General features: G+C 56.0%; 1 protein-coding gene across 2 annotated transcripts in view; it reads left to right on the forward strand.

The window, feature by feature from the left end:
* GRIK3 (glutamate ionotropic receptor kainate type subunit 3) overlaps positions 1 to 16,671 on the forward strand; it is a 116,242-nt gene that overhangs the window by 70,827 nt on the left and 28,744 nt on the right. For both annotated transcript variants that reach the window (XM_075437972.1, XM_075437973.1), the window contains exons 5-9: positions 83 to 136; positions 4,377 to 4,550; positions 7,072 to 7,215; positions 10,369 to 10,476; positions 14,234 to 14,347. In XM_075437972.1, coding sequence (XP_075294087.1) covers positions 83 to 136; positions 4,377 to 4,550; positions 7,072 to 7,215; positions 10,369 to 10,476; positions 14,234 to 14,347 — 594 coding nt within the window. The remainder of the gene's footprint in view (positions 1 to 82; positions 137 to 4,376; positions 4,551 to 7,071; positions 7,216 to 10,368; positions 10,477 to 14,233; positions 14,348 to 16,671) is intronic.

A 16,671-nucleotide genomic window follows, 5' to 3' on the forward strand; every position in this document is an offset into this window, starting at 1 on the left:
CTCTTCAGAGGTTTATGTTGCATGACTGTTGTTATATTACTGTACCCACTCTTACTAACCTCCTCTCCCTACTCTCCTCAAGGCCATGGCAATGGGAATGATGACAGAATACTACCACTTCATCTTCACCACTCTGGTAAAGTATCCAGTCCGTGCAGACACCTTCTACCCTCACTGCTGAGCCGGCACGGGAAGCGAGCAGGCGTCCAGGCGCAGCAGAGCCGGCCGGCTGTCCTGTCCCGGCCCGCACCGCAGAGCTGCCCTGGGGGGGGAGAAGCAGGGAAAGGGAGGCCTGGTGCCCTAACAGGAGGTGAGAGCAGGGCAAGGCTGAGCCTCAGGTTAGAATCAGAGCACAATGATTTGGCTGTAGCATCTCTGCAAGCGCAGCACTGCCCGCGGGCTCATTCGGAGAGACGTCAGCCTTTTCTTTGGCTGCGTTGGACTGGCTCGCGCCGGCTTTGCACAGATGCAAGTTCTGATTTTATTACCCCTCCCAGTGATTTTGGTTTCAGTGCAGCTACCCACAGACTGAAAGATGAGCATGTGTGTGGATTTGCGAGGTTGTAGTCCCACAGACAGGATCTGATGGCACCGAGTTTCAGTCAGAACTGGGTACGGGTTTCTGAGTGCTCATCTAGGTCTCCCTTAAAAGCCAGGAGCCGCCCTGCTGTGGTCAATAGTTCAGTACTGCAGGTTTATTTTGCATGAGAAGAACTCAGCTTGAAATTAACTCCACTCATTAAGCACGGGCCAGTTCTTCTCTGACTCCAGGAGGCATTTTGGTCTGGGTTTTTTGGCATGCCACTTTTGTTTCTATTTAGGATGCTATTGTCTAGTATACTGTTGAATTTTGTGTGATTTTGAAAATCCAATTTATCTTTTTGCCTTTAGGAAAGAATCAGACTAAACTAACCCTTAAAAACTGCAAAATTTATTTTTCAAATGCAAAAGACATTTTAATTACCCCTGCTGCCATTATCTATTCCAGGCAGCTTTAAGCATTTCCCAGATAACCTCCTATTAATCAGCCCCAGCTGAGCCTAGAGTACATTTCATGTGTAGGTACAGCCTGGAGGTGGGAAAAGAAGAATTATAATAAATTAATAGATAAGCAATCACAATTAATGCCACTTTCCTGAAATAACAGTTATATCATGGGAAAGATATTTTAATCTGTCATTCCTTAAGGCAGTGTTTTCCTAGCTTGCAATGCATGTGCTTCAGCTTCTACAGTACTAGACCCATGGGGTGCTAATGAATTAGTCTATTATGTTATACTGAATGTTTCTAAAAGGTCCCCAGTCAATACTGAGCGCAGTGTATCAACACTTGGCATGAAATGCTTCAGCATTTTGCTAGGCAGCAAGACTACAGTTCACAGACTTCAGCACGAAGAGCCCCATCAGCCTCTCTGCTCTCCTGCCTGTGCCTAATGCCCGCACAGCGTCAACACCTTGCAAAAGCCCCGGCAGTGACAACCCCCCAAAACTCAACACCTCTAGGAATTTCTCAGCAGCCTGTGAAAACGAGTCCTTGCACACAGAGAGGTTTCCCACCGCCTGCTGTCACTGCTGCTGCAGGTTACAGACAGGCAGAAACAGGAATCTCTTCCCCGGCTCTGAGTCAGCGTAAGCAAAAATTACACACCCAGCCTGACTTCTCCCAGTCAGGCGCGGAACCAGCCCAGCCCAGCTTCCCACTGTGCTGACAGCCAGGTACTCCTGTTCAACACGGCGTACCTGAGGCTCCGGGCACGCCAGCGCACTCCTGACTGCGCATCGCAGCTCGCGGCTGCAGCGGCGCTGGACGCGCCTGCCTCCCGTTGCGGCCACGGCCGCTCGCCCCAGCAACAGCCGCGGAGCAGACCCGTGCCCGGAGCAGGGATCCTCGGCAGCCCGGGCCAGGCGCGCTATCCACGAGCTGTTCTGCACAGCAGCAGACGGAGGATCCCTTCCTGGACACCGGCTCTCGCAGCTTCCCACTGCGGATGCCAGATCTGGTGAGGAGCAGACCTCAGCGCCGCCGCCCACCGCTGATGAACCAGAGCTGGGCGTTTTAACAGGGGAGCGTAAGAAAGGGGAAGAGCCGCACAGAAACACCGAGAGTAAAACTTTCTTAAAGGTAGTAGGATGGAGGGGAGAATTAATCTGCAGTACAGAGAATAATGAGTGAAAGGGAGTGTAGATGAGGTGGAAAACAGAACCAGATGTTTCAATTTGTGGCTGCGCAGGAGCAGAAAATCCAGAAGAAACTGATACGGCAATTCCCCCTCACACCTCTCCACCTTCTGACACTTGGCTTGTTTTGTTAATTATCCTCTAATTCCAGGAAATGATAAATTAGGTTGGAGTTGAGACTTAAACTGGAACCAAGAAGGGACCTGATGGGAGGTTGGCTTCTGTAGGAACTTGGAGAAATCAGGGTCCGTGGAGAGCAGCAGGACGGGGAGGGCACCCAAAATACCAGCAGGACCTGAAAGGTGGCCAGGGCCGGCGGTCTGACAGCAGTGCGATGGAGACCATGAGGTCTGGAGCGTGGGGGATCAGATTTGTCACATGCAGTCACATTCTGAGGGGTAAATCCTCTGCTTTTGCAACCAAAAATTATTTCCCCACAGCAATTCCCAGAATACAAACTGACGTGTCTGACAAAAAGTTATGAATCCAAAAAAAATAACTCTATTCCAGTGGGTCAGGCACAAGGCCACCGCACACCCTCACACCCAGGTGCTACAGGCGTCTGGCTGAGGCTGAACAACTGTATTTGCCCTGAGTTACCCTAAATCATTTAAAAGTCAGCGCTACGGCCTGGTTTTCACAATGCCCTTTAACAAAACGTCGAGGTCTGTACTTGCAGTTTTCCAGGAAAACCCACCGAACAAGAAAGACCCTGAACTCTGCTGTGGGTGTGATCAACGTCCCCGGCTGCGCCTGCAGATTCAAACACGGCACCCATCAGCAGTGAGCCTTGGGGGTGCAACGCCAGAGGCCAGCGCTTAAAGAAAAGATCAAACCCCCAAAGCTTACGAAAGGAAAACAGCTGTAAGAATTCCTTGCTCTCCCACTGAGAACGAAGTCTCGGTTGCTGGCAGGTGCTGGTTTTGTTACGCTTTGCTTAGGGCCGTGCGTTTTAGGCCCGGCACTTCTCCAGCTTCCCCGTGGGCAGAACGGAGCTCGCTGCTGACGGGTGCCACGTCTGGGTGAACCCACAGCGTGGCTGTGTCCTGCCAGTACAGCCACAGTGCGCAGAACAGCAACACCACGTCAGCCCCTGCTGTACTGTAACCCTTTTTTATAGCCCCTTGTGAGAGCAATGAACATCATTCCTGTATTTCTGCCCCACTCTATCACAGCAGACAGTGGTGTTGCCTCCCCACGTTTTTACCACCATTGAACACTTGCAGAACTTGTTCAGGACAAACTCTGATAAAATATGCCCCATCCAACAAATGCTTCCCACTAACGAAGCCCCCTCCAGACTGCCATTCTCCACCACGTTCACTGCCGATCTCCCTCGCTCGGTGCCATCGCCCAGGCAGCCCTCACTGCCCTGGGGTCAGCGGCGCTGGGTGTGTGCTGAGCAGATCAGCTGCGGGACGCTCTTGCTGTGCTGTCTCACCCCAAGCTACTCAAACTAGCTACTGAGCACTGAAGGTAATCCCTGGAGTTAGTATTTAGACGTGCGGCGGAGCCAAGAGATGCATTAAAGAAGTGCAGTCGCAGAGGCCTCCCAACGCCCCTCTCGCTGCCTGCCAAGGGATGCTCGTGGGCTGGCTGCCAGCAGAGCAGAGGACTGCCTGGCTGCGGCTTTTTTAAATCATATAAAGGGCACTCTCATTCATTTGCAGACTGTGTAGGCTGGTTGGAATGTCAAGAAATGCGTCTTAGTTCCTCTTTGATAGCCGTCTGCAAACTGGCATTCTACATGCAGAGTTACTCTGTCATCTGCAGCACCCCGTGGGCTTCAGCACTCGCAGCAAATCCTCCACGGAAAGGCCCTGGGGAGCTTCGGATACAGGGGCTCTGCCTCGTCCCCTCCCCCTTGGCCGCAAGCCTCTTTTTTTCATGGTTACAGACAGCGCTTCTGGTTTTCTCCCCCCAATTCACTTGCCTCCTCTATGCAGCGAGCGAGTTCCTTGGCAGGAGCTTCCCTCTGCTGCGTGTGGGTGAAGCTGCGCCTGTGCCCCCGCGCTCCACCCGCACCGACGAGTCTCTGCGGGTGGTGACTGATGGCAACAGACAGTACAGTCCCCCAGACTCACCAGGGCATCGGCTCACCTCCCGCCTTCTCACCTCCAGCACAGACAGGAACCCGCGCAGAAAAGACAAACAAAACAAAGCTAAACAAAATGTTTAAACTGGTTTCTCTCTTTTAAGGATCTTTATGCATTAGACCTAGAACCATACCGCTACTCTGGAGTGAACCTGACCGGCTTCCGGATCCTCAACGTGGAGAACCCGCACGTGTCCTCCATCATCGAGAAGTGGTCCATGGAGCGGCTGCAGTCAGCGCCCAAGGCAGAGCTGGGACTGCTCGACGGCGTGATGATGGTATGAGAAGTTTCAGCTACGCACGGGTGAAGGCTGGGAAGCAGACCAGAGCGGCAGGGAAGGCAGGAACAGTCACTAAGGGCTAAGCGTTTTAGTTCTTACTTCTTGTGCTAGTAACGAGTACTGGGTATCACCCCAGGCGCCTTTCCCAAGGTAGCTGCTTGCATTCTGTAATAACCGTCCCTCAAACGCAGCCAGTCTGGCAGGAATCGGCTGCAGCCCGCTGCCGTGTTAACGCTCCCCTTCTGCAGGCCCAGCTGCCCACAGATTTCCCAATTTTAAGAGACTGTGCTCCTTCCCTCCCCTCCCTTCTTGCCACCGAAAAGCTGCCCCCAGCACTGACAGAACTCAAAGCTTTCAGTTCCCCAGAGCGCCGAGCGCGGTGGCGAAGCGCCCTGGCTATTTCGTGCTGGGAAGACGAGGCGAGGGAGCTGCCACCCGCGGGCACGGCACCCCTCGGCGGGCGCAGCAGCACTTCTGCCCGCTCCCCTGACGCGCAGCTGCAGCGAGCGCTCGCAGACCTGGAAGGGGACGGGCTGTGTGCGCCCCGCAGCCCCCAGCACCCAGCAAAGGGCATCCCCTCCCTTCCATCACCCTCCACAAGCCCAGCTGCAGCTCAGGGCAGGACGGTTGCCGTGCAGGTCCCTCTGCCCAGCCCTGGGAGCCGCGCTGAGAGCAGAAATGCTCCCGTCCAGCCGGACCAGGCAGGTAGCCAGGGCCTGGCCCCAACGCTCCGGCTGCTGTCAGCTCCCCACGCAGAGCCCATCGCAGCCGGACACCAGCTCCCAGGGGCTGGGGCACTGCACAGGGCTGGACTGCGCCAGCAACTCGCTGAGATTGATGCAGGGAGAAAGAGCCAAAGCTGTGCCCAGAGATGGGCTTTGCTGCAGCTTTGATGACTCCTTTTAGGGTCTGATGGCAGCTCTGCTCTGCTGAGTTACTGCTCGGAAGGTACAGCACCTGCTCGCCCATCTGTCTTCCCTGCGAGGCTGTCTCCGACCCCCGTAATTGCTGACTGGCTCCCTCCTTCCCTCTCCCTTTAGATTTGCCAGAAACCACAGACACACAAGTGGCAAAGCCTCCCAGACTTTCACCTTGAAACGGCTCCTTGCATCCCTTCTGCTTGTTTTATTTTCCCAGAGGAGAGCCCCACCATTCTCCTTCAGCCTCCCACGTTCCTGCCGCGCTGCCCACAGCGGCAGCATCGCGTTGCCTGCAGCACTGCTGGGCTCCCCTCCCGTCCTCGGCGTCTTCAGAGGGGATCCTGCCTCCCCTCTGTCTGCTGGCGGCTGCCCCAGCGGGGCCCTGCGCTCAGCTGGGCACTGCAGTATGTACCTCACCACGAAATCGCTTGGACGCATTCTTGCACCCCCTCTCCGCCAGCCCCAACCTCACCAGACCTGTCCCTGCTGCTGGGAACACAAGCGCCGCGATGCAGGGCGGGTGCCCGCTCTCCATGCTCGGGTGCAGGGGACGGGACGGTCACGGGGGTGGCTGCCAACGCTGGAGAGTTTCCTCCACAGCCACATCTCTTAGACATTTGGCCAGTTGTTTGCTGTATTATTTTGTTTTCTTGCATTTTATTATGCTGCTGCTACGCTCACATCTGCTTTGTAGTTTTGTGAAGCCAGCAAGTAATCTATTTTCACTAGGAGGTCTTACCATATCGGAGTGAAAAATAAACCCAATTCTCTTGGTCAGTGTTTGGAGACAAGATGGGGCATCTCAAATTGAATCTAAAACCATCATATTATATGGAAGACAAAAACCAGTTCTCCCTAGTTCAAATCACTGAAACGCAGGGGGATGTTACAAATCTGTGAGGGCTTGATTTCAGCGGCAGTTTGGGTCATTTTAGAAAATTCCGTGCCCGCAGACAAGCCATTTAACACCTCTGTTTCTTATTTCCCCATGTGTAAAATAGTGTGGATAACATGTTCTCATACAGGTTTTTTTTCACACTCAGACAAAACAGACTAAATGAGAAAATTCTGTCACTCTTCTACATTTAAAAAGAGCTAGCTTCCTTGTTTGACAATACGGTAGTAAATGTGCTAGAAATAACCAGAATAGATGCACACAGACAAACGACATTTTCACAGTCCCTGATTTTAAGACAGAACTGTGATCTTCCGGAAAAACACGCTCGTGAGGCTGTGTGATGGGCAGAGCTACGTGTCTGGGGGACGCGCTCTGCGTGAGCGGCCAGCCGAGAGGTGTTCACAGCCTGGTGCTGAAGCGCACGCGGTTACGGCATCTCTCGAGATCCCGGGGCGTCTCCTGGGCGCCCAGCCCTGCCCTCGGGTGCTGTCTGCAGGGCTGGGCACCCACGAGCCGGATGGTCGGCAGTGGACCGGGACAGCGAGACCCCCGGGTCCGCCGGGTGCTGGGCAGGGGGTAACTCAGGGAGGGCTCTTGCAGCGTGTCCTCGCCGCGTTACGGATCCCTCGCTGCTTCGCTGCCCAACGCTCCCTTGCTCTGGGGCCGCTCCCAACGCCAATGCTGTCGCCCTTCCCTCCAGACAGACGCTGCCCTCTTGTACGACGCGGTGCACGTGGTCTCCGTCTGCTACCAGCGCGCCCCTCAGATGACCGTCAACTCCCTGCAGTGCCACCGGCACAAAGCCTGGAGGTTCGGGGGCCGCTTCATGAACTTCATAAAAGAGGTAAAAGCATGATTTGCAACCATAATCCCTTCCCACTAACACCAGCTTCCCCAGCGGGAGCAGCGCAGCTGCTCAGCACGCAGGTATGGAGGCAGGAGGCAGAGGCTTGGCAGGTACAGGGCTGTAAAACCCCCCCACCGGGCAGATCCGACTGGATGGAAGCACAGATACACACCAGGCTGCTGAGTGCACCCAGAAAGGAAAAATTCTGTCTTTGCCTTCAGAATAACATCCGTGCAGCCAGGCCGAAACACCCAAAGCCAGCTGACATCTGCCCTGCTGTCACCGAGACTTGCCCTGGCCTCTTCGTGCGTCACGAGCAGCTGGGCCGCGCTCTCTGCGGCCGTCTCTTAGCAGAGCAATAGCCACTTGCCTTTCACAGGAACATTTGCTCGGGGCCCACAAAGGGCATTCAGTGCTGCTAAATCCCAGCGGCAAAGCTGGCAGCGCTGGGCGTCTCTGCCCGTGCGCTGACAAACGGCTTTGGCAGAGCCGGGGCTGCAGCAAGGAGGGAGCCAGGCGAGCGAGGAGGCAGCTTCGTTCCCTCTCTGTTTTCCGTCATGATGATTTCTCTGCTCAGCCCACATAATTGTTTGTTTGCACCTGGCTTCAGCACGCAAGCAGGCTCAAAGCAGGGGGGTTACGAGCAGTGAGCTCCCCACGGGAGCATGGCACAGGGGGGCTGCAGCCAGAGGTGGCCAGCCCCCCCCAGAGCCCCCGCGCACGCCCCCGGCACTCACACCCCGCTCTTTGCTCTGACTGCAGAAAGGAGCCCTCACATAAGAAAAAAATGAAGGCAGAGCTGCAGGGAGGTGCTGCAAACCCTACCAGATATGTCTTTGTGATAAAAAGCCCTCCTTTACCCTGAGGCCTTTTCAAACTTCTGTGCCTGTGACGGGAAGCTATGAAACCGGCTGCAGTGTGAGACACGCAACTGGGCCACATTTAAAAGGCTGGGTACAAAATCCCCTGAAGTTTTTAAGCAGAAAAGAGTAGAAGCGCATTGCTGATTGTTACCATGGTTCGTGCTACAGTATCACCAGCAGACCCTGGCACGCAGTGCTGTCAGAGCGTGCCCACCCCGGGCTGCCCAGCGCGCAGACGCGGCGGCGAGGGAGGAGGAACGATTCCCATTGCAGAGAGAGAAAGAACTTTTTTCTTAATAGGCACTGAAGGCGGCCTTCTCCTCTCTCTTCCTCCCTCTCCCCTTTTCGTGTTTTGTTCCCTTCGCAGAAAGCTGCTCCAGCTGGCTGCCAAAGGAGAGTGTAAATAATTTGTTTGGTTGGCTCCTTTGGCAAATTACCGGGAGCCTCACGCTCCAGCGCCTGCCTGTTGTTTCCCTTCTGGCACGGCGTCAGCTCGCTGCAGGGATCAGCCTTCTCCCTGTTGCAGTCAGAACACCCGGTAATTGCTCCCCCTAACCCCGCACAGACAAAGCAGGGCGCGGAGGGACGCCTGGCCGCAGCACCCGCTCCCCGCAGACCCAGCACCGCTGGCTCTCTGCGCGTGCCCAGGCCGTGGCACCCGCTGCGCAGGGCCACTCGCCGCAAAGCTGTCGCACCTGGGGTGAAGCTCTGCTTGTTCCCGCTTGCGAGGGGCAAAGGGGCTGGGACCATGGCCCTGCCAGCACCAGGGATGATGCCACCCTCACCCCGTGTGCCATCGGGGCCCTGCAGGAAGGGGGGGGGGAACAAGGGCCAAGCGTGGGGGCAGGAGGCGAGGGGACACGCTCCCCCGCAGCCCCCGCCTGCCCAGAGGCCGGCACAGCTCGGGGTTTGCCTGGGATCAGAGCCCGGCGGGGGCTGCGGCGATGCTGGGTGCCCAGCCCCGGGAGCCGTGCTGCTGCCCGAGCTCTGGCTGCTTGCCCAGCTGGGTACGTTAAACACGCCGTGTTTTCCCTGGCTCCCGGGGGGCCGCAGGCTGCACATCCCACTGGCAAACCACCTGCACGCCAAAACGAGCGCACCGGGCACAGCCTTCCCCGAACTCCTGGGTGGCGAGGCCGGGAGGAGGCTGTCGTTACTGCTCAGGAATTAACGCGGAAGAGCCAGAGGAGCTTACTGGGAAACACGCCAGTCGCTTCCCCCCTGAGGGCACATTATGCCACCTTCATGGCGCTGGGATATTTCAAGCTCCCCCGCCCCTAAAGGAACAACATCCACCAGTGAGGAGCAGTACAGCATGTCCGCAGCCCGGCGGTCTGACGGGACCCTCCCGGGACACACGCCGCCAGCAGCTCCTCGCGCTGTCCCCGGGCAGGGCAGGCTTCACCCCCCCGCCTGTCCCGCAGCACCTGCGCTGCTGACACAGCGAGCGGCTGGTGGCTGGGGCTCTCCCACCTCCCACATCCGAGGGAGCAGTTCTGCTGGCGCTGCACAGTGCACACTGGAACAGAAACAGAGTCCTAGCACAGTTTTGGTTGACGGGAATCTGGAGAACTTTAGCCCAAGCTCCTCTCAGAGCAGGATTAGCTCTCAAGTCAGACCAGGCTGTGCAGGGCCTCATCCAGCCAAGCACTGCAAACCTCCAGGAACGGGGCTTTCCCCGGCCCCAACGGGCACTGCCCCGTGCTCACGCTGCCAGAGCCGGAGCGGGGGTACCGACGCAGCACGCGCCCACCAGCTTCCCGTGCCCGTTTCAAAGTGACAGAGCCCGCTAGCACGGGCGAGCCCTTCTCCTCTCCGCTCCACTTCCCACCTGAAAGGAAGGAGGGAAGCGTTCAGGACACTTCAGCTTCCGCACACCTTGGAAGCAGCAGCAGGTTCGTGCAAAACAGGATTATTCATGAGCTTGACTGGAGCTGCCCCACACCCCGGCTCCCTGCAGCCCGGCATTTATCAGCACCACAAGGGTAAAGCAGCCCACAAGGACGCCATGATGAATGCACGCAGTTTTCTGCTGAGTCATCATGTCCCGCAACAGCTGGGGAACGCACAAGGTGCGAACAAAAATTGTAGCAAGGACTGCAAGAGAGTTCAGCAAATCTACAGCTCTGTCTGTAGTCTGAACAGTGACGGAGGCGATTATTAATTAATCACACTCTTTGGGGAGAAAGAACGAGTATAAGGACTAATTAAAAGAACATACAGCGGAGGGCAAAAGATTACCTACAAAACCAAGTAACAGCCCTGCTACTTTTCCTCCCTCCCACAGGCCCAATGGGAAGGATTAACGGGACGAATTGTCTTTAACAAAACTAGTGGCTTACGGACAGATTTTGATTTGGATATCATCAGCCTCAAAGAAGACGGCCTCGAAAAGGTAGGCAGGGTTTGTCTTATCTGCACATGGCTTAGTCTAACTCTGATACTCAGGCAACAGAGAAAATGGTTGCTGGTTGTATTGTTTCCATGTTTTGTTTTTTCTGTGAAAGGATATTTACTTTGTGGGATCTCTCAGATCCTTTTCCATGCCTCACCCGTGACTCACTAGCCCCCAGGCGAGGTGCGTGGGTGGGATTACAGTTGCTAGCTGCAGAAATGCTTGTGGCACTTTCCCGGGATAGTGGAAGCAGAAGAAACTTTCTGAGCAGCCATTAACCTCTCCTTGCCCAGGCCAAAGTGGGAAGGAATAAAGCCTGGCCCACCCCCCCACCTTGCTGGGCTTGCTGACAAAGTGTTCGTTTTTCCCTGAGGAGGCAACAGCCCTCGCAAGCTTCCTCTCCGTGCGACTTCCCCCAGGGAAAACCGCCTCTGGCTTGGAAGTGGCACCAGCTTACTGCAGCCCAGATCTGGGAGGAGGATGCAGTGTCTGGCTTTGTTTGTTTCTTCTGTGTCACCTAAGGGACAATAAGGACAAAAGCGAAGTGCGGTTTTGCCTGGCTGCCTGGTGGGGTCTCGGTCGGGGCCGCGTCTGCCCGGCCACGCAGAGCCAACACGGCACAACGGCAGCAGCCTCCGACCTTCCTCCTTAGCGCAAACCTCTGGGCACAGGAGCACAACGCTGATGTGCAAATCTGATCCCCAGGTGTTCATGGGGATTGCATTTCCTTTTCTCCAATTACTTTTCCAAAAAAAAAAACCCCAGAAAGGCAATATGGAAAGCATTAAAGCTTGTAGAACGTGGGTTTCAAGGTGAGATCAGTTCATTTAAGACAAAAGAGAGCAGCGAGTGGCCTGAAGTGCAGAACGCACCGCGCAGCGGAGAGCGGCCACCAGCAGCGAGCGATGCCCAGGGCCGTGCTCGAGCCAGGCTCCAGTTCCCGGCACGCTGCCGGAGCCCGACCCCTTTGGTGGGTCCCACTCTGCCACGGCAGCGCGGCAGAGCTGCGGCAGCGGGCTGGCGATGGGGCGGCAAACGCCGTCGCAGGCACGAGCCCGCTCTCCGACCGGTGCCCACGGGCAGGCAGCGACGAGCGCTGAGCCCGCAGCCTCTGGGCACGGAGACAGGTTCTGCTACCGCGGGAAACGCCAGCCCGGAGCAGAGCGAGGGAGATTTCAATTAGCCATGCAGCGAGCGGCCCGGCGCGCGCAGATGACTTTTCCGGGGAATTAATGGAACCGTGCAGGCGGGCAGCCCCGGAGGCAGCAGCCTGATCAACCCCGCGCGCAGGGGACGGACCCTGCGGGTGCAGCTCCCGGGGACCAAACAGCCTGTGCCTTGCCCACCCCCCTTTCTACAGCTTGTTTCTCCTCCACTTTGAAATAAGTTGTTGCCACACTTTCACACCACAGCAGGAGTTCTTTGCTTCATGTAAAAACCTCAAGGTCACCACAGCTCTCTCCTAGCGGGTACTTTTTGGTGCCAAAGACAGAATAAAGAATGCGTTTAAAATCCGCCCAGCGACCTTCAGTCTCCGCTGCCATCAGCCGAGCTGGTGCAGGAGGGAGGCACAGAGACGCCACCTCCTCGCAAGAGCTGAGCAGGGGATGATCTTTGTGGCTTGACTTCTCTTTTTACAAAGCATTTTGTTTATGGAGACTAAACCAAAAAAGCCAACACGTCTTCCTGGCGTAGAGTGGCACCGACGGAGTGACGGGGAGCTGTGTGGGCAGAACACCAGAAAAACGTGCGAGTGGCTGGGTGCCGTGTGAATCTAAATGTTGAAGTGCAACCACAAGACCTGTCTGCCAAACCACCGCTCCTCAGGTGCAGCGGAGCACAGCCGGCTCCGGCTGCGTTTTCTGCTCCTCTGTGCCCCATCCAGCCCGGAGGCAGCCGCCAAACCGGGACGCACCTCCGTGCGGCCTCCCAGCTTCGGTCTCCAACAATCCAGAGATTTCACAGTTCCCACTATTCTTTTTTTTGAAAGCTTCTTGTCAGCTCTAGAGGGGTTTTAAAGTATCGATGTCAAATCTCTGTTGAAGCTAGGGTTCTGTCAATAGTTAATCTGAAATAACAAAACGCCAAACTACAAACAAATCCCGCACGGATTGTGCGTTATGGATAATAGCTTATGTTTGTTGAGCTTTCGGATTGAACTCCTGATCCTTATACCTCCTGGATGTTCCAGGGATTACAGGAGTATTAACTAAACCTAATTACATGTAGTTTGACTATCTGACTTGCACAGTGCTCTTAATGCACTTCTTTCTTTTTCTTTCCTTTTTTTAATATTTTAAACTGATTAATTCGGTCTTAAGTGCCACATATTTAATTTTTTTAAAGAAAACTTAGCCAGGCATAGTTAACCGAGTCTGCAGTGCTGCTAGCAGGGGCCTCTTAGACTTGCCTCTCTTTCCCAATGCACAGCAGTAATCTTTTGACATTGCAGCCGGTGTGTGATCGAAGGGAGATATGGGGATTGCTTAGGTTTTACCTGAAATATTTAGAGCCTTTCACAAAGTTCATGGAAACTCTTCTAGAATTTATGACTTTTTTTGCCAGGCAGCATTGCTCATTACAAAGTCTCTTTTTGGGGATGCAGTAAAACCAAGTTCTCTCCTTGGACTGCTGAAGAGGTTGAAGAATCTTAAAAATAGCAATAAATAAAATATTGGAAGTTCCTGGCTCCCCAGTGGGTTTGAGCTGTCTGCCTTTGGTTTCTGCCTGAGCCCCACCTCACAGCTTGACCCTACAGATGGATCGTTCTGTTCCCATTTCCATGCGGGGCTTTGTTTTTTCTCGCTGTCAGGCTGGCCGTGTGGCCACCCTGCTCCGTCTGTTGGCAGCAATCCCACGTTCCCCCAGCTTTCCTGACATTTTATCTCACCGTCGCAGTCCTTCAGCCAGTCCTGCCTTCAAAGGTTCCCATGAAGCCTCCCCCGCACCGCGGAGATCAGGTTAACAGGCTTAGAGTTGCCCAGAAGACCTCTCTTACATAGAGACATGTTTTGCTATTTCTGGGTCAACAGACTTCTTCAAAGTCCAGTAATTTATTAAAATTGACAGCTTGAGAAAAACAGAGCCCCTCAAACTGATGAGCAATGCAGCTGCAGGTGCCTGTGCCCGTGCCCCAGCAAGGCCGCGGGCCTTCCCTCCTCCAGGTCTGCCGCCAGGACCCAGAGCTCCCGCTGCGTGGAGGGCGGAAGGTGTGACCAGGGCATTCAGGGGACGCGTCAGACGCGTCCGTCTCGCCTGCCACAGCGCAGAGGACAGGAACGGGCCCTAACAGGCAGTGCCAGAGCTGGTGGAGTCATTTTCAATTCTCCCCACCAAAGCAAACTCGTGGGGAAATCAAAAAGAAAGAAACTGGACTCGTATTTGTGGCTTTTCCTTTTGTCCTGCTTCATCCTTGCTTAGAGGTGACTCTTCAGTGCAGTTTGACTGTTTGCTCTACGCAGGACCTTTAAAGTTGTTCATTCAGCCCCTAAATTCTGGTCATCGTGGTCTTCGTTCCTGCACCTGCATCAGAGGGCAGCGCAGGGGCTGCTTATTACACACGTGCAGCTGGAGTGACCTGCAGCTGAAGGGTTGGTGTAAATCTTCTGTTTAGGTGACACAAGGTGGTAATTTCATCTTTGCTTTGTTTATTGTAGCTGAAAAAAGGAAGCTCCCCTTTCCAGGCCAGCAGGATGCTGAGAGCAAGTGAGGAACGTCAGCTGGGTGTTCACGCGTCCGTTTGCTTGCTTCGTTTCAGGTTGGAGCGTGGAGCCCTTCTGAGGGTTTGAACATCACAGAAATTTCCAAAGGACGAGGGCCCAACGTCACAGACTCGCTGAGCAACAGATCTCTAATCGTCACCACTGTCCTGGTAGGAGATTGCAAGCCTGTCTTTTCCCTCTCCCCCAACCCTCCGGGGTATCCGACACTCCACAGCCTCCCAGTAGCGCTGGGCTAGTCCCTCCAGACAGCCGAGCGAGGGCACAGAGGGCTGGGCTCGGCAGGGCACGGCGATGCCCACGCGCCGGCACCGCGGTGACCGGTGGCATGCCCGATGCCCGCGCTCCCGAGTAGGCGGTGGGGCTGGCACGGCACAGCCGGACCCACGCTGCTCCCCGTGCCCGGGAGGCTGCTGCTCGCCCCGGCCGAGCTCCTGGCTCCCGCTGCCTGGTCCCCTGTCCCGTGTGCCGTCTCTCTGCACGCCGAGGGCGCGGGAGGCTCGTGCGTGCCGAGCTCCAGCCCAGCGCCGAGCCGCCCGTTCACCACCGCCCGCGCCGGGGCAGGCAGCGCAGGCACTGCCGGACGCCAGCGCTGCCGGCCTCAGAGCGGAGTGGCCGTGTTGCAGCGGGAAGCACCACGAACAACCAGAGGCCTGGCTGAGCTGTGACAATCGTGTTTCTCCTCCCCTCTTCAGCGCGTGTTTGATAAACTAGCTCAGAGTAATGCTGTTACCCAGCAAACCACGGCCCCTTAGCAGGTCTCCTCCGCTTCCAACTGCCGCAATGCATTTTGTTCTCACATTCGCTATTGGATTTGACGGCAGGCATCAGATCAGAATGAATTTTTATTTACTATCTAATGAATTATGACTAGTGTCATTGGTTTCTATACGGCTGTATTACACGGCGCAGGCTCGTGGCGTGTCACCAAGAAGCAACAAAAAACATCAGCCCTTGGACAGCCTGCCCACAGCTGGGCCTGAATTACGGTTTTGCCTGTGGAAATTTTCAGGCCCTTTTGTGTTCCATATTTGCAGGGAGCACAAAGGTAGAGAGGCACAGAGCTGGCTGGGGATGCATTCCCCAGCCCGGAGCAGTGTGATCAGTCATGAGGTCCTTGCCTTCGCAAAACGGCACGACCCGATAGAGGGGTTTTGTGTTATGAAAGCAATGGGACCAAGAAAGTGCCCAGAGAAGAACAGAGCAAGGAAACACTCGGGCCAGGGCAGCAGGGCTGGCACCAAAGGCCTGGCATCACTCAGCAAGAGGTTCGCAGAACGGGAGCAGGCAGAACGCGATGAGCCAAATGCAGACGCTGCTGCAGCTCTCGTGCAAATCCGCCACCCTCCCAACGAACTTCCCATTCCTCACACAGTGCTCGTTCCAGTGAAACACTCGGTAGCGCACCGCTCGCACTCCTCAACGCGCAGGAGAGACTGGAGCAGTTCCTTCCCTTCCCAGTCCAAAAGTCCTCTACCGTGCCGGTCCCTCGAGACAGCGACGGGCCGAGCAGGCGGAGGGGCCTGCACGGGGTGGTGCTCCCGTGCCGCGCGCATCGCAGACCCGGCGGCAGCAGTGGTGCCCACCGGCGACGGTTACTGCAACCCATCGTCACATCGGGCGGTTCTGCAGCAGAGCGGGGCAGCGACAGCGCAAAGGCGCTTCCACAACCCAGCGCGCATCCGAGCGTGGGGCTGCTGCTGCTGAGCAGAAATTCAGGTAGTGCTTTTCCACCAGGCCAAACGGAGACACCGGCCGTGCCGGTTTAGCTCCCTTTCGCAAGGTGACCTGAAGTGCTGCTGGCACCTGCGCATGGGAGGGCAACAGGAATAACCCATCGCGTGAAGCCACTCCCGGGTGGATGCTCAGGACCAGCTCGAAAGGAACTGCTCAGCCTGTACCGCGGCTGGAGAAAACCCACCAGCACTTCCATCATGACTCCTCTTCCCGCCCACCCTCTTTAATTAGAACTAATCAGAACGGCGCGCAGCACGCTGGGGAGCGCTCCCGGGGGGGGGCGGCTGGCGGCCCTGGGGAGCAGGCTGGAGGGACGGCAGCAGAGCTGCCCGTGCTGAGAGCTGGAGGAGCACCCGACCGCGGGGGGAAGCCGGGGGACAGCAGGCACGTCCAGCACTGGAGGACCGGTGAAAGCAGGTGGACAGGTCAGAGGGAAACCAGACCAGATGCATCTCGTCAGGGTGAGATGCACGGCCAGAACTGTGCAGACAGCTGGGTCTAGGCTGCGACAATCAGCGTACCTCAAAGGCCATAGCATAAGGCAAAATGAGCGAGCCAGGAGGAGACCTGTCAGCCATCCGCCTTCGACATGCTTTTTTTGGGCAGCATTTTCATCTCATACTCCGCGAGCACGTACAAATCACACAACGTACAAGGGTGATCTCAGCTCCTACTGACTGCCCGTTCCTTGGGCCTGCGCACGTGCCGCAGGGTGTCTACCTCGAAGCCACCGCTGCCC

The sequence above is a fragment of the Opisthocomus hoazin genome, chromosome 17 (assembly GCF_030867145.1).
Source record: "Opisthocomus hoazin isolate bOpiHoa1 chromosome 17, bOpiHoa1.hap1, whole genome shotgun sequence".
Taxonomy (NCBI): domain Eukaryota; kingdom Metazoa; phylum Chordata; class Aves; order Opisthocomiformes; family Opisthocomidae; genus Opisthocomus; species Opisthocomus hoazin.